Raw genomic sequence first — 18,444 nt, 5'->3', positions numbered from 1 at the left:
TAATGTCCAGCTTCTCCACAACCGTTACAGATAGGACGCCCCTGTTCATCCCACTGGAATCGGGGACCCATGGATCGGGCGAAACGACGCTCTGGAGGGCGACTCCCGTCAGAATAGGCCCGCTCCCGCGGCGAAGGAAGTGAATGGAGGCGTTCTCGGCGGAGTTCTTCGACAACAGATTTGGACAGATCAGACATTTGTTCACGGATATCCCTTTTCAATTCTTCCCGGAGGGCATGCTTCCAATCGGAGGTGGCAGGGGCCAAAGGCCCACTAACAGCATTCGCCACCAGACAGCTGGGAGGATCCACACCTTCGGTGTGATCACGCTCAAGGGCTAGAGCTTCTCGCCGCAGTTCTTCAAACGTGAGGTCAGGATTTCGTCTCAACTGCACCCGCAGGCTCTGACGTACTGGGCCCTCCCGTAATCCTAGCAGAAACTGATCTCGCAGTAGGGTCTCCTCGTCGCCCAGGCCGTGGTCCTGTCTTCCCCTTAGCCTGGTAAACTGTTCCCTCAATTGCAACGCGAATGGCCGAACAGTTTGTCGAGGCCCTTGCCTACAATTAAAGAATTGGGTTCTCAGGACAGCTACCGGGGTGGTATCTCCGTATTGTACCGTAAGGAAATCAAAGATGGCTCGGACTGTGGTGCGGGTTGCTTCCGGTGCTGCCTGTACTTCTCTTCTTGCTTCTCCCTCTAGTGAATTTAATACGAACTGTACCTTCTGCAGGGCGTTCAGCCCTTGGAGCCCTGCCAGGTATTCCACCTGGGCCTTCCATGCTGACAGGCTTAATTCTGACCCCGGACCTCCGTACTTCTGGGCCCACGGGGCCCCCATAAAGAAGGGCATAACCGGCTGTCTGGCCACTGGCTCTTCTTCCTCGGCCATTTAGGACCTTGATCGCTCCACTCGAGACGGTAACCCTGCCGACTACGCCAAGTTCTGTCACAGGTCGGGGTGGGCCAAGCCAGACTGTCACAGGTCGGGGTGGGCCAAGCCAGACTGCACCCACCCCTGGAGACCGGGTACCGCCTCGAGGAGCGTGTCAAGGAACCAAACAGCAGACAGAGGATAAAGGAATAACAATTTCTTTATTGAGTTAAAAGCAGATAATTTGAAAAGTCCTAATTAAAATCTTCCTTCTTGTCGCCAGAAGCAATTCGATGGGCCCCTGGACCGGAGCGAGATGGACGTTCGTGAACACCCTGCGGCTCGTCGGAGAGGGATCAAGGAGGACACACACCATCCAGGTAGGTCACTGGGTAAGTACTCTTTACAGGGCTCACGAGGACGTCTTGGCTACTCGGACCCCATTCGGACTGGAACCAGGTAAATACTCGTGGTGAGGATGGAACGAGTGCCGGAGGCTGCCCAGAGGTAAGTATCCAGAGGACGGGGGTCCTCAATTCAGACGGGTCACAGGGGCGCAGGTGGCGAGCAGGCCGGGCCAGGAGGGGACCGTGGACAGCAAGACGACACTTTGATTGAGGCACGTGCCGCGGCTATTCTCCTTCCTTCCGAACAGCAGCAACAATTTGCAACACGGGCACGGAAGGCCACCCGGCAAGAGGACACTTCACTTTGACTGTGCCCTGCAACAATACAACAGGGTTCAATGGTTCAACAAGATGCGACGCTCAACAGTGATACCTTCTCTCCTTCTGAACAGGGCGGAGGCTTTCAGTGGGGACAGGTGGGGACCACCAGGCGGAGAAGACGCTTGAGGGAGACACTCCACTTGACTGTACACTGTAACCAGGTAACAGGATTTAACTTCCCAACAGCATATGGAACGTTCAATTGAAATACCTTCTCTCTTTCTGAGCAGGGCGGAGGCTTTCAGTGGGGACAGGTGGGGACCACCAGGCGGAGAAGACGCTTTGAGGGAGACACTCCACTTGACTGTACACTGTAACCAGGTAACAGGATTTAACTTCCCAACAGCATATGGAACGTTCAATTGAAATACCTTCTCTCTTTCTGAACAGGGCGGAGGCTTTCAGTAGGGACAGGTGGGGACCACCAGGCGGAGAAGACGCTTTGAGGGAGACACTCCACTTGACTGTACACTGTAACCAGGTAACAGGATTTAACTTCCCAACAGCATTTGGAACGTTCAATTGAAATACCTTCTCTCGTTCTGAACAGGACAAGCCTTCAATGGGACATTTGGAGACCACCAGACGGAGAGGACACTTGAGCGGGACACTCCACTTCGGCTGTACACTGTAACCAGGTAGCAGGAGTTAACTTCCCATCAGCATATGGAACGTTCAATTGAAATACCTTCTCTCGTTCTGAACAGGACAAGCCTTCAATGGGACATTTGGAGACCACCAGACGGAGAGGACACTTGAGCGGGACACTCCACTTCGGCTGTGCACTGTAACCAGGTAGCAGGAGTTAACTTCCCAACAGCATATGGAACGTTCAATTGAAATACCTTCTCTCTTTCTGAACAGGACAAGCCTTCAATGGGACATTTGGAGACCACCAGACGGAGAGGACACTTGAGCGGGACACTCCACTTCGGCTGTGCACTGTAACCAGGTAGCAGGGTTTAACTATTCAACAGCATATCAAACGTTCATTTCAAATACCTTTTCTGAACAGGACAGCGACTTTCGATGAAGCATGTGGAGACCACCAGACGGAAAGGATGCTCTAAGCAAGACACTCCACTTCAGCTGTACACTGTATCGATGCAACAGGATTTGACCATTCAGCAGTAATGAAACATTCAGCTGCAATACCTTCTCTCGTTCCAACCAGACAGCGGCTTTTGATAGGGACGTGTGGAGACCACCAGACGGGAAGGATGCTTTAAGCAAGACGCTCCAGTTCAGCTGTACACTGCAACAATGCAACAGGATTTGACCATTCAACAGTGGATGAAACATTCATCTGTACTACCTTCTCTCCTTTCCAACCAGGGCAGCGGCTTTCGATCGGGACATGTGGAGACCACCAGACAGGAAGATTGCTTTAAGCAAGACGCTCCAGTTCAACTGTACGCTGCAACAATGTAACAGGAATTAATGGATCGGCAGCATTCACAGAGTGGGACTGTCTCAAATGGTAAGTTGGACGCTGGATGTAACGAACCCCGTTCAGAGACAGCGGGTGAAAGACTATAGAAGCGAGTGCACAGCAGACTATTAATACTTCTCCACACGATAAACTTCACTCCATAACACAAACCGTGTGAATCGTCACTTCAGGCACTGCATTCCACTCGCACACGTGCATTCGGGCCAGCACTCACCCACCGGTCTTTCTCCCACCAGATCGACTCTCGTCTCTACACGGGCTCCACTTCTCTCAGAGACAGTCAAACGGATGTAGTAATCGTCACATTCAGTGCAGGAAGCACAAAGGTTGGAGACAGATCATTAATTCACTCGGTGTAATACTTCACTCGTGCCACACGCTTTCCAGACTTTCCACACCACTTCAGTGTCAGTGCATATAAACAACGGATCAAATACTCATCACTTTGCGTCTTTCCCACTGTTGACGATATCCCCTAGATCTCATTGACAAAACTTCACTCTCTCATGTCCATTTCTCGGCTTCAATCTTCGCCCTGCTTCACAGTCCAGCTTCAAATATAAACAACCCGCCGACAGAACACAGTATCTCACGGGAGGAGAACCACACCGACCGTCTGTTTCCTCTCTCTTTTTAAAGCCCCATCTTAATGCACGTTCCTCTCACAACACTCTCTGTAATTCTCCTCACCTGTTGTCAATCAGGCAATTGGCCTCGCTGCCATGGCAGCAGATTTCGCGGTGTGATGAGACGACCATCCACCAGAGGTCTCCAAATAATACTGCCTTCACGAGGATTTTACTTTCTCTCTTTATCTGGCTTTTGTCACAACGTGACATTAGTACTCACGAATCCAGGTTAAGACAGTACAGCAAAGGCAATGGTAATGGCACAGGTAATGGCGATGGTAATGGCACAGGTAATGGCGATGGTAATGGCAAAGGAAAAAGCACAGCACAGAAAGTCACGGCACAGCAGCAGGGCACGCAGAACAGCAGGGCAGAAACAGCAGGGCCTTCGGTTGGAAACCCGTCTCTGTCTTTCTCTCTCTCACCAACGTCCGTCTCCTTAGAGCATATTATCTGAATTGAGCCACATTATCACACACTCTTGCAGGTCACACCAAAGTTTTTATCAGGACCACGAGTAGTCGACCTTCATAACAAAACATTAATGCTTCCCACACCACGATGCCTCCTTCATTAGCTCTCTCATCATTAGCGTCTGTTCTCTCTCCTCATGCGTGCTCACTACTCCTCACACAAACCTGTCCCACTAGTCCCGCCCCTTACACAGTGATGTTACTCTGATTGGCTCAAGTATTCACACAACCAAAAGCAAAACAGGAATTAAATGATTGACGTGACAGGTAACAGGTTAGGTTACACAGATAAACACAGCTTCTTCTTCTCTACTTTTCTCGCAGATGAAACTTAAAGACTTTTATATGAATTTATCTTTAACTGTAAATAGTCTTATTTATTAAACTCTACATATTATATTTATACTTTTAACCAGCACACCTTTTAACTAATTTTAACTAACATGAACTCTATTTATGAACTTTTAATTTTGTGTTACACTGTTAATGATCTTTTATACTCTGTAACTTATAGGAATTTTGTGCAGGGCTACACCCTCCCTCTTCTGAATGTGTAGATGTCCTCATCACACCTTTTGTCCCTCTTCAACTTGAAAGGGTGATTCCTTTTATCCTCCTCCATATACCTTTGGGATGTTTTGGACTTTTTCCTTGGTTTGTTGTCTTGGTCTGGAGAGTTTAACTTGAGTTGGATGACCATGCCATGGTGCATGATGGTAACTGGTTCAAAAGATGGATGACCAGGTTTCTCATAAGTAAATCTCATAGGTGGCTTTGGTTTTCTCAAGGATGTCCGGACTGTAGAAAACCTTTCACTCTTTGCACTTTCAGCAGCTATATTACGTCTGTTTCTTTGTAAGGGATGTGAGCTTGCTCCCTCTTCTGAATCTTGAGAATCTTCTTCCACAGATTCAGTATTTGTCTCTTGGATATCGGAGTGTGACAGAGGAAATGCAGCACCTTGAAGCGGTTCCTCATACTCTGTTTCTGTAAGTTGTTGAGTTTCTGTAACTTCACAGCTTTCCTCCTCAGCTTTTCCATCCTCCTCAGAGTTTTCACTCTCATCATTCTCCACAGAGTGATTTATGTTTATCCGTCTCCGGACCTCATCCATATCAAAATTGTGAGGTTTGTGGACAGTTTCAAACTCTGAACCTGATGACTCTGTGTCACTTTCTTCAGACCTGGTTGGTTGACGTTTCTGAGCACGTTGAGTTCTTGTTACAGGTCTCCGAACAGAGCTTGCATCATCTGATGGGTTAAACATCCTGACCATGTAACCGATGGGCAACAGTTGATCTCGATGGAGAGTTTTCAGCACACCTGAACCATGCTCCGGTTTGACCTTATAAACAGGCAGGTTAGGCAACTTCTCCACAACAACATATGGTATTGATTTCCATCGATCTTGGAGTTTATGTTTGCCTTTTAGACCCACATTCTGTATGAGAATTCTGTCTCCTTTCTCCAAAGGTTGGTCTCTCACACGTTGGTCATATCGGGCTTTATTTTTCAGGTGATTCTTTGTAGCAGCGTCAGATGCCAACTGATAAGCTTTTTGCAACTCTCTCCTCATCCTGGCAACGTACTGTTGGTAGGAGTTTTCACTTTCACCATTTGGTGAGATTCCAAAACAGATGTCAATGGGTAACCTTGCTTCCCTTCCGAACATGAGATGATAAGGGGAGTATCCCGTGGAATCATTTTTTGTGCAATTGTATGCATGTACCAGGTAGGTGATATGTTGACTCCAATGTTGTTTCTGTACAGCATCCAGGGTACCCAGCATGGCTAAAAGTGTTCGATTAAACCGTTCTGGTTGGGGATCCCCTTGAGGATGATAGGGAGATGTTCTTGACTTCCGAACCCCAAGCATGGACAAGAGTTCTTTTATCAGGCGACTTTCAAAATCTCGGCCCTGATCCGAGTGTATCCTTGCAGGTAGGCCATAGTGCACAAAAAACTTGTCCCACAACACCCTTGCAACTGTGATAGCCTTTTGATCTTTTGTAGCGAATGCTTGTGCGTAACGTGTATAATGGTCTGTCACTACCAACACATTAGCAACACCTTTAGAGTCAGGCTCTATTTGCAAAAAGTCAATACAAACTAAATCCAAGGGGCCATTACTTGTTATTTGGTTTAAGGGCGAGGCATGCTGAGGGAGCGTCTTCCTGGAGATACATCTACCACAGGTTCGAATGTACTGCTCGACCTCAGCTGTCATTCGCGGCCAATAAAATCTGTCCTTGATCAGTTCGGTGGTGCGTTCGACTCCCAAGTGTCCACACTCATCATGTAGAGACCTTAACACCATTGGGCGGTATCTTGTGGGCAAGACAAGTTGTTTGATCTGTTTTCCGCACATCTTTTCTTTTACTCTGTAGAGTAATCCATCTCTTAACTCCAACTTGCGGCTTTCACGAAGGAGCAGCACAGTTTCAGGTGAGTCGTTCTCTGAGCGTGTCAGGCCTTTATTCTTCTCCAGTGTTTTCTTTAATGGTCCAATTGTTGGGTCCATATCTTGTGATGCTTGAATGTCTTTTGAGCTCAATTTGTCAAGTGTATTCATGCTAAGGTTCACTGGAAACACATAAGCTTCAGGTACTGCGGTGGCAGGAGCTCCCAACTGATCAACTAATCTGTCTGGCACATCAGCCTCTTCACTGACACAGGCTCTTTTGCAGAGGGCTTTGATGCCAGCAGGTGGGACACTAGTCCACTCTTTTGTCTCCTCTGGAGAGTACTGTCTGGACAACAAGTCAGCATCAATATTGTGTCTCCCAGGTCGATACTGGATGGTGAAATCGTAGGTGGCGAGGGCGGCGAGCCAACGATGTCCGACTGCACTGAGTTTGGCGGAGGTCAATACATATGTTAATGGGTTATTGTCAGTTCTTACTATAAACTTTGCTCCATACACGTAATCGTGAAACTTGTCCACGACAGCCCATTTTAATGCCAGAAATTCCAATTGATGGACTGGATAGTTGTGTTCTGAGTCTTTAAGCTTACGACTGGCAAAAGCTACTGGCCCTCAGGATATTCCTGGTTCAGGACAGCGCCTAAACCATCCATACTGGCGTCCACATGTAAGATGTACGGTTTTGTGGGGTCAGCGAAAGCTAGCACTGGGGCATTGATCAAGCAGTCACGAATACGCTCAAAAGCATCCTGGCAGGTCTTAGTCCACCGTTCTCCGAACGGCTCTGATGGCTTGAAATAGACTTTGCTTGGGTCAACACTTTTTTTAGTCTTGGGGTCTTTCCAAGTGGGGGCGTAACCCTTGGTAAGCTCGGAGAGGGGACGGACAATGGCAGAGTAGTTTGCAATGAACCTCCGATAATAACTGCAAAATCCGAGGAAGGACTTCAGCGGTTTCAGGTGAGTGGGCTCTTTCCAATGCTTTACTACCTCCACTTTGTCTGGATCCGTAGCTATTCCGTTAGCAGAAACAATGTGACCCACATACTTGACCTCGGGCTGACAGAATTGGCATTTATCAATAGAAACTTTCAATCCGACCTCCTCTAGTCTGTCCAACACTTTGAGAAGACGTTGCTCGTGCTCCTCAAGTGTCTTGCCAAAAATGATGATATCATCCAAGTACACGAGAGCTTCCAGAAGATGCATATCGCCCACAGCCTTTTCCATTAAGCGCTGAAATGTTGCTGGCGCTCCGGTGATTCCTTGTGGCATGCGCTCAAATTGATAGAAACCGAGAGGGCAAATGAACGCTGTCTTCTCTTTGTCCTCCGGAGCCATTTCTATCTGGTAGTAACCACTGCGCAAATCCAGAACTGAGAACCATTGGCTGCCTGATAGAGAATCCAAGGCGTCGTCAATGCGTGGCATTGTGTACTGGTCTGGTGTGGTGCGGTTGTTCAGTGTTCTGTAATCAATACAGATTCTTATCTTCCCATTCTTTTTGCGGACTACAACGATTGGTGAGGCGTACGGGCTACGGGACTCAGTGATAATGCCAGTGGCCAGTAGTTGTTGTATGTGTCGCCGCACGTCGTCTATGTCTGCAGGAGCTAGTCTCCGTGACCTCTCCCTGAAGGGTCTGGGGTCATGCAGGCGTATGTGGTGTTCAACACCCTTGGCACGACCAACATCCCACTCATGCAGTGAGAAAACATTCCGCCTCTCAGCCAACTTCTGCTGAAACCGACTTTTCCACTGTTCGGGAATGGGAGAGTCCCCGAAATTGAAGAGACTTGGGTCTAGGGTTTCAGCTGGGAGGTCGGAGAGCCGAACTGGGGTAACTGTGTCCACAGCATACATCTCAGCAACGATGGTCCCAACTGGGATGGAAGTTGTCCTTTTGGACTCATTCTGAATGAGGACAGTGAAACTGTTATTGTCTATGTTGGCGTCTGAGAGCACACCAGGCTGTACCAGCAGACCGGCGGGGAGCAACTGTTCAGTGGGGGCATCAATCAGTACAAGGTCTTTGGACGGGGCACTCTGTCTTTCCACTTTGCACGTTGCATAGTACTTTACACCTGGAGCAATGGAGAGTAAACCAGGTCCTTTCCACTTTATCTGTCCCAAGACTTCATCTTTTGCAAACTGCTCTTGTGCTTTGACAGGGGCGTAAACAGACTGAATCCTCATTGAGTGCACAGTGTTCTCGTCACCTTTTGTCTTCACCAGCTCCCATAAGCGGCGAAACAGAGATGTATTGGTGCCAACCAATACAGGGACTTGTTGCTGGTTTCTTGGCTCAGGGCAGATTAAAGCAAGCACTTCTACTCGTCCCGATACACCAGTGATCTCTTCAGTGAACTCCATCTCAACCACAACATATCCTTTGTAAGGAAACTCAGTGTCTGAAAGGCCCCAGAGTCCAAGACCAGAGAGGGGTTTTATCGGGACATCAGGTAAGTGTTTGTTATACCAGCTTTCAAAAATAATAGTCACGTTAGACCCACTGTCGATGAGAGCATCGCAGACCACATCATTAACTTTGATGGTGTGAATAAATGATGGACCTACGAGACCTTCAGGTAAGTCAGTGTTAGGTTCTGGGACTTCAACCTTATTGGTTCTAGCTACATGCTGCTCTTCCGCTGCAGGATTTGGGTTCTCTTTGTTTGGTAAAGGGGAAACTCGCACCAAGCGTATGAGCTTTCTAATAACTTTCTGGAGATTCTCAGGGGCAGTACATCTGGTGGCTATGTGGCCATTTTCCCCACACCGATAACAGAAAAACTCATCCTTGTCTTGTCGGGGAGGAAAAACTTTGGAATGAGCGGGCTTGTGAACTGGAGCTGCTTTGTATCGGTGAGGCTGAGGTGTGTGTTCTCGTGGGGGGTCTGATGTGTATTTCACTGCCATTACACTCATTTTATTTTCTAGGGCTTTCACTTGTTTCCTTAGCAATTGCAATTCACTCTGTGACTCATTTTTCTGTTTTTGTTTCTCTTTCAGACCTGTAAAGGATTCATCAGAGGTTGGCTGAGGTGGTAGGTTGCTGCTCTGCTCTAGCTGCGCTCTCAATTCTCGAATCTGAGTTTGCAGTTCACTCCTAGAGACTGATTCAGGTTCTTTCTCCTTCTCAGCTTGGACAGTGCGTACACGCTGAGGACGCATGTGTGACACATGGCTTTGTCTGGCTGACTGGCGAACCTCCTCTTCCATCACTTCTCTTAACAGGTTCAAGAATGTAGGGGGATTACTACTCCGCTCCCTAATTTTCAACTGAAGCAACATGAGTTCAGAGGTAGACCCTCTAAGAAGCTGCTCTAAACGAGCGCTATTGGCAGCGCTAACAGGTAAACCACCTCCCTGTACTACTTTGACAAGGGATTTTTCTACTCTTCGTAGGAACTCAGACAGACGCTCACCAGGCTGTTGGTGGAGAGCTCTAAACGACAAGTATAGTTCTTCTGGGGACTCTACTGTACCAAAAATGCTCTCTATAGCCTTTATGTACTCACGTGGGCTAGCATCAGGTTGAGTCAGGCGCACAGCTTGAATGATTTCAAAGGCGGGCCCTTTGAGACTTTCCAGTATCCGACGTCGTTTTTCTTTGTCGGAGCACTCACCTTCCTCTACTAAGAGTGTTGCTTGTTCCAGCCAGTTATCTAAGGTCTCTTCTCCAGTTGGGGTGGGACTGACCCCGGAGAATGTCCGCAGACGTCTGTATGAGTGACTGTCATGTTGTTTGCTTGTTCTGCTCATAACATCACCGACTGCACGGATGATGTCTTCAGGGTTGCTGTTACCCTCTTTGGTGGGGGAACATAGACCTTGTATGTCCTCTAAGGTTCTCCCTTCGCTCTGCAAAAAGGTAAGTAGCTTCTCTTCAAAGTTATCAAGCTGAGGCTCTGTGTAATAGACAGTTTTCCAACCACTTCCTTCACTTAAAGGCATTATCTCAGGTGGGATTTTAGAGGGGTCAATCTCTTCACGACACTCACATAGCACCATCACTGATTGTTGTTGAGGGTGAAACATTTTGCCTCTCACTTTAACTTTTCCCAATGCTTTGATGGTCCCTGCTGTTTCTTCAATATCTTCTCTTGAAACAACTTCTGGCACTCCATGTAAAAGGAGGGCATGCTTTAAATCTAATGATTCTCCTTTGCACCAGTTAATTAGCTCACGTTGTGATGAACTACTTGTTTGGCTTTCCATTGCTGTACTTTACTTAAATTGCTTTTAGTTACTGTTAGCACGTTATTTTTTTTATACGAATGCTCTATACTACTACTGCTCTAAAGTTGTGGGGTCTAATGGCTTGTACTCTAGGTTTATAAATTCCCGTTTATATTAAATAATCCCAGCGGTGCCTCCATTTTATGTAACCCAGGTCCCATGTAGTTAGAAAATAAAGCTGGAGTGGTTAATACAATGAGACTGGGCCTGGGCTCGTTGTAGAGAAATACAACTTGTTTTGAATGTTACTTAATATATGTATTTTTGTAATACTCTTGGCTATTCTTATAAAAGACCACCACAACTGTATTTTAGATGCAAAAATATTCAAAAGTATTTATTTACAACATGAAATAAAATAAAATAAAAAATGTATCTTAGAATAAAATAAAACAAATCACAGGGGTATGGAAAAAGAAGTGAAAATAAAACTTACAAGCAAATAAAGCTTCACTTTCCCAAAAGGAAAACCTTTCTGTGGTTATATTGAAATTAAATAATTATGTATTCCCTCTGAAAATGTCCACACCCGTTGCAGGCCTGTTCGATGACACTTTGTGTGCGGTGGGGCCTAAAAACTGGAATGGCCGCTTCACTCAGAACTGAGCATAAACAAAAAGCATGTGCAATGTGAATGTTAGTACTCACGAATCCAGGTTAAGACAGTACAGCAAAGGCAATGGTAATGGCACAGGTAATGGCGATGGTAATGGCACAGGTAATGGCGATGGTAATGGCAAAGGAAAAAGCACAGCACAGAAAGTCACGGCACAGCAGCAGGGCACGCAGAACAGCAGGGCAGAAACAGCAGGGCCTTCGGTTGGAAACCCGTCTCTGTCTTTCTCTCTCTCACCAACGTCCGTCTCCTTAGAGCATATTATCTGAATTGAGCCACATTATCACACACTCTTGCAGGTCACACCAAAGTTTTTATCAGGACCACGAGTAGTCGACCTTCATAACAAAACATTAATGCTTCCCACACCACGATGCCTCCTTCATTAGCTCTCTCATCATTAGCGTCTGTTCTCTCTCCTCATGCGTGCTCACTACTCCTCACACAAACCTGTCCCACTAGTCCCGCCCCTTACACAGTGATGTTACTCTGATTGGCTCAAGTATTCACACAACCAAAAGCAAAACAGGAATTAAATGATTGACGTGACAGGTAACAGGTTAGGTTACACAGATAAACACAGCTTCTTCTTCTCTACTTTTCTCGCAGATGAAACTTAAAGACTTTTATATGAATTTATCTTTAACTGTAAATAGTCTTATTTATTAAACTCTACATATTATATTTATACTTTTAACCAGCACACCTTTTAACTAATTTTAACTAACATGAACTCTATTTATGAACTTTTAATTTTGTGTTACACTGTTAATGATCTTTTATACTCTGTAACTTATAGGAATTTTGTGCAGGGCTACATTCAGAATCATACAGCAGATAACACTGATGAGCAGTGGTAGCATGACAGCACACACAATGGGGATGATCTTCACAATAGGAAGAGCATCTTCTGGGCAGTCTTTTTCTTCTTTTTTCAATGACAGAATAAATAAAAAAAATCAGGGCCAGAGAATTATAGAATTATACTTTTTATACTCTATGCATTTTTCCATTCAATATCAATCAGAAAGTGATTATACTTCTAAATCTCTCTATCAAAATGTTCCCATTCACACCATTTACATACTAAACACATGCGGTACATTCATATAATAAACTCATCATGTTTTAGAATACAATTATTTACATGCAATAAAATACACTTACCTATCCATAACCAAGTGAACTTGCCAACAGTATTTTTTTCTTCCAAATTAAATTCACACCAGTAAAGCCCAATGTCTTCGGCAGTTACATGTAAGAGGGTGACACTAAGGTTGGGAAGTGCTCCACTTACACTGACTTTGGATTTGTTCGCTGTTTTGAAGGTAAGATCGTTTTCTTTGTAAAAGTAGAAGAGTGTCTGCTGTTTACTTGCTCCTTGTTTGTACATGTACACTCCATCTTGAGGACTTTTATCAGTAGCGCACTCGATGGTGACATCATACCCAGAAGATTTGATTACTGTTTGAAGAAAAGCAACTATTAAGACTTTTATTTATGCAAACACTTAAATACACTAATTAATTTGCAAAGCTATCTTTTGTGTGCTTGATATTTTCTTAAAGGGTATCTCGCCAAAATTTAACCTAGGTTCTTTTTGTTAATCTACCCAAGTCAAACTTTCATGTAAAAGCATAATTAGAATGGAAACGCCACTTTTAAGATTGACCGTATTTTCGTTTTAGGTCAAAATGCCTTCTGAATGGGAGTGCATGGGACACTTCTATGATAGCATCAAAATCGCTATTTTTAAAACACTAAGGAGGCTCGACACAGCATAAAACTGTGCTCGAAGTATCACCAGGGGCTCTACACATTGACTACATTGTTTGTGTACACAAAGTTTACTATAATTGTCACCACCTTTCACCCCACTAGCGACGGCCCTGATTCTAATTATGCTTTTACACGAAAGTTTGACTCGGGTAGATTAACAAAAAGAGCCTAGGTTCAATTTTGGCGAGAGTTACCCTTTAACTTTTCTACACAATGTATTCTACTGCAGGGTCTGCCATAGCAATATAATCCAAAGTAAAAAAATAACAAATTGTAACACTATACAATAATGTTTAATTTGTTAATGTTAGTTAATGTATTAACTAACATAAACTAACCATGAGCAATTTATTTGTTACTGTATTTTTTAATATTTGTTAATGTTATGCAGGTGTTCAATGTTTGTTCATGTTACTTCACAGTGCATTAACTAATGTTAACAAATACAAAAAAATGTATATACTTACACATATTCATACCTTGCACCACTGTGGCAGCCCATGACATGCTTCTTATACAAATACTGATCAATAGAAAACTGTATCTCACGACGTACAACATCTTCGCAGCTCTTTGTGACAATGACTATAGTTTCTGTTCAACAAAATCAGGTGGAAGTGGTCACGCACAGTTTATCAGATTGTATTTTATTTTTTTGTAAAGGAAGCTGAGGGGAAGCTTCTGCATATTAAATATAGTGTCATCCTAGATCAGAAAAAATATGAAAAAATATATATTATATATAATAATAAATATTCTCAAATTGCCTAAACCTAAACAAGTCAATATTGATGACATATTGTATAAGCTATTTTGGCAGAATACTGGTAAAAATGCTGTAAACTTGTAAAGCATAGCTTTCTACAGAAATGTTGGAGATTGTGCGAATGGGTGAAATGAAGTGAACCTAGTGCACATTGCTTTGCAGAAATGCAAACGCAATGCTTTAAACTCAGTGCACAGATGGAGTTTGTGAGAAGCAACATTGCATTGCCCTTCATTGTCTTCATCTTCCTTTGAGAACCTAAACGTTACAACCCCACTAATATAGTCCACTGGAAGGAGTAAAAGAAAACGAGTCAGCGAATTTAGACACTGAGTGCGGCAGAAGGACTTCTGCTTTTGCATAGTTTGTGCTTGCTGTTTTATAATCATTTGCAATTTAGCAAACTAGCAGATCCATCAGGAATGAAAAGATTGATCCTGAACTCTGTAATTGAAAATAGTTTGTAAAAACCTTAAATAAACAATTTAATAATCAATTAAGAAGGAATTTATACCTGTATGATATTGTAAGCCTGCACTCGATCGGCCCATCCGACCAACGGGGAACGTCTCTACGTGTTACTGTCTTTTCTCGTGGCAAAGTATTTTTGATTAAATGCAATACTTAAAATGCAATTTTTTCATTTGTATTTTCTTGTTATTTCATATGACTCCATAAATGAAAAGGTTGTAAAGGTCCCATTGCATGAACATTTCACTTTATGAGGTTTTTTAACCTTAATATGAGTTTCCCTAGCCTGCCTATGGTCCCCCAGTTGCTAGACGTTTTGATGGGTGTAAACCAAGCCCTGGGTATTTTTGAGAAAATGAAAGCTCACACGGGTGAATCTAGAAATCTTCCCCTTTAAGGGGAAAGGTTACCTCCCCTTTCTCTTCTTTGCCCGCAAAAAGAATTTGGCCCCCCATGAGAAAATGAGCTGCGCGAGCGTGATATTGTTTTTTCCTTGAGAGACATCATGGCTTGCAAACGAGCGAAGCATGGCAGATGCTCAGTGTTTGGATGTACAAATGAACACAGAAGTATTTTTTTAGTTCCTTCATCCGAGCCTCTGAAGAACCAGTGGGTTATGTGAATTTCTGATGTGTAATTATTCAAGTTCAGACAGATAATCTTTCTCTCAAAGTCATTCAATACTGTTTATGCATCAGTAAATCAAGCCAGTGACTAAACAATCAACTTCACGTCGTTTCTCTTAGTAGGATGAAAATAATCTTACTTAAACTGTGATTAATATATAAACAGAAAGCGATCAAAGAACAATCCCTTTCCAATCGCCCAAGCTGTCAATCACACAGCGCGAGTTTATCTGGACACTTGCCAAAACTCATTATGAAATCAATGACGCTGTTACACTGAACAACAAAGCTCTTACTGTACTTACCTCATGTTTGCATTGGTGAAATCATTAGTGAGAGTGCAGAAACTGCGTTGCAATGATAAGATCAACAGGCTGTCATCTGTTCAATGCTCATCACTGCAACCTTTTATGTGATGGGAATAGATCTAAATACTTCTCACGATTCGTTAATCTCGATAGCTGTAATAGTAAAAAACGTATAATAGCTGTTGTAGCGACAATGAGAAGGAACCAACCACCAACTAATCTTCTTCCAGAAAATTAATTCAAACTTTCCACTTCCTGCCGAACAAAGGGGAAGATTTGGTCAGGACTTCGTATCCTCATCAATCTTGTCATGGGGTCCAGGCATCACCGGTCTGACTAATTAAAAGAGCCCCCAGCACTAACGAAATAACTGGTCAATGCTAGCTTTGTTGCCAAAACACTGACTGGTTAAGAGAAAGACAGAGACCAAGGTCCCACACAGAGTTCTCACATTCCAGGCTCAAATCACCCAGGCTCCAGAGAGTCTGCAACCAAAGACTTTTATTGGTTAACTTTAAGGAAGAACGTTGTCAACGTTTGATGGTTTTTAAAAGAATGATCGGTTCAGAGAATGGTACTGCTCAGGGCCCTAACAAGAGGTCACATGACCCCTGCGACTAACAGACCCCGTCTTTCTTAAGGACCAAGGAGATGAACAAAACAGACGTCAGCAGGAACTATACATGACCTCAGATTGGAATTTCTTAAACCCCATAAACTTTACACACCAACACACTTTACATATCAAAATAAATAAAATCATCTCAGAACAAGTTTCGATGAACATCATGCAAGTACATAATCCTGTGTTGTTTCTACCACATATGTGCATTTTTAATAAGTTTAAATCCCATGTAAGTCATTTAATGGTTATAACTGTTAGATGTTTGAATAAAAGTGTGTTGTGTTTCATATCAGTATGATCGTATGCTCGTGATTCAAAAGATGGCTTGATTGAAATCTGTGTAAAATGTTTCGTATTCTTATAATAGTAATGATGTCTAAACTGTGGCCTCTGTACTCTCTGCTAGAGCTTGGAAAGTAAGGAGATCCCAGATAATGCATGATTTACGATGAGACAAACAAAGCCCGTGTCTAATTGGTCCGATCTCTTCAGGAGGGGGGACAAACTTTGAGTTTAAAATCTTAGACACGAAACAAAGCTCTCTCTCTCTGTGCTGCTCTATCTCTGTGCTCTCGCTCTCTGGGTTCACCCTCAAGAAACGCTCTGCTATCACTCTCAAGAGAGATGGGCAGAAAAAGATGAAGATCTAAACCAGACTAGTAACCATGTAACTGAGGAGCAGACCAACCCAAATTAAGATCAGATGGGTTAGATTCATTTTCAGTCATCTAACTACTCTCCGTATCTCATTTTATTTCTTTCTTTGTGTTATTTTCCTTTTCCGATTGAAAGTCTCGGTTTTAAGTTAAGTTTTGCTGCAAAGTTTCGGTCCCGATTCGACGGCAAAACCAGCTTCAGACAAAGACTTTCATCCATCCGCCAGCAGCTCCAGCACACCACGTGACTGGCCGCCGCAGACCCAGGCACAAAGAGACCAGCCAACGAACCCGGGGAAACCCCCCTTTTATGCAACGAAGGGAATTCCCAAAAAGGAACGCAAAGACAAGCAAGTACCTCCAGACTAAAAGCTGAACTGGTGTATTGATATAAATTTAATAACCTGCTTAAAACGATAGAAGGGTTAAATTAATGTTTGATGGTTCGTTCAGGTCATGTCTAAGTGCATATGGAATCTTGAGATTTCACCCTCTCACTCTTAAACCCACTCTTTCCTCACTCTATCCCTTCCTGCAACGCGTATGAATGTGTGTGTGTGTGTGTGTGTGTGTGTGTGTGCGTGTGTTAGATATTAGTTTTATGTGTTAGTAGCCTATATAATCAATAAAGTATTGTTTGTATTTGAAAAGAGATTACTTGTGTTATCTGCTTACGAATTTATTGTCTTGAACTTCGATCTAAGTTACCGATGCTTTTACCCGTGATTATTTCTTACTTTATTGTTAGCTGGGGATTATTCTTTCTTGGCCAGGAAGATATTATATTTCCTAGAGTTAATAATTGTTTATGCTTTCTGTTCATTGGATGAACTGATAAAATGATCATACTATTGATTCTGCTACAGTAAATTCTGAAAATAATTAAAATATTAATTATTGATCATAATCCGTTATGAATAATAATTAATTATATTTATACATGGGCGTATAAACACTACACTGTAATAGTAAAAGTTTTCGAGAGAGTTCCACATGTAATGCTAGATATTTCATATGCAAGCATGTCAGCATCACAGCATTGGGCGTTTACACTGAAGTCTCACAGCAGACACACCCCTTCAAACAGAGCGTTCAAATCAGAGGCTAAAATCAGGCTAGGAAATATGCCTTTTATTTCTAAATTATAACAACTAGAAAACATACTAACATTATAAGGGAACCCCAGGAAACATTCTAAAATAATAAAATAATCCATGCAATGGGACCTTTAATGATATCCGTGCATCATTAAAAGTGAGCTTTTTAACTCTTTAATGAAAATAATGTCAAAGTCAGTTAGAATAGTCAAATGTAACAATTTATTATGTCAGGTAAATGTATCATGCCAATTTCATAATCAGTCCAAGGATAATCAATAAAATAACATCAAATGCTCTGGAATAAAGAGAAGAGATGCAAACCCGACATTAGGAAATACATGATGCTGAGTCCCGGCGGCTCTCAGCATTCACAGGCTGATCTGAGGTACAGAATCGCCCCGAGCCCTTTGCTACATTATATAGACATTATATAGACAAAACCTCTTTCACATGGAAACATCTGCTAACAATGGGAATTTACATTCAGAGTTGACACCTTTTGGGGATAGGAGATCATTTGTCTAGAGACCATCTTCCTTTGTGTGCCAGTTATGTGTTGAATATTTTCATTTTTGTGTTGAACTACTGTAGAGTAAACTGTTGAATTGTTGAAGGTGTAAAGACGTTTCACAGTATAGTATAGTTGTGATTTTGCTGTAAAAACACATTTTATTGT

General features: G+C 43.3%; 1 protein-coding gene across 1 annotated transcript in view; it reads right to left on the bottom strand.

The window, feature by feature from the left end:
• Positions 1-13,799, bottom strand: part of LOC311092114 (uncharacterized protein) — a 42,319-nt gene extending 28,520 nt beyond the window's left edge. Inside the window, exons 1-2 of the mRNA XM_084128445.1 lie at positions 13,696-13,799; positions 12,605-12,901 (exon numbers count right to left, since the gene is read on the bottom strand). Coding sequence (XP_083984571.1) covers positions 12,605-12,901; positions 13,696-13,777 — 379 coding nt within the window. The 5' untranslated portion in view covers positions 13,778-13,799. The remainder of the gene's footprint in view (positions 1-12,604; positions 12,902-13,695) is intronic.
• Between the last annotated feature and the right edge of the window lie 4,645 nt (positions 13,800-18,444).

This window comes from Abramis brama, assembly GCF_963993115.1.
Source record: "Abramis brama genome assembly, chromosome: 11".
Taxonomy (NCBI): domain Eukaryota; kingdom Metazoa; phylum Chordata; class Actinopteri; order Cypriniformes; family Leuciscidae; genus Abramis; species Abramis brama.
Note: the sequence above shows the minus strand (reverse complement) of the source record. Positions and strands in the feature narration are given on the sequence as shown.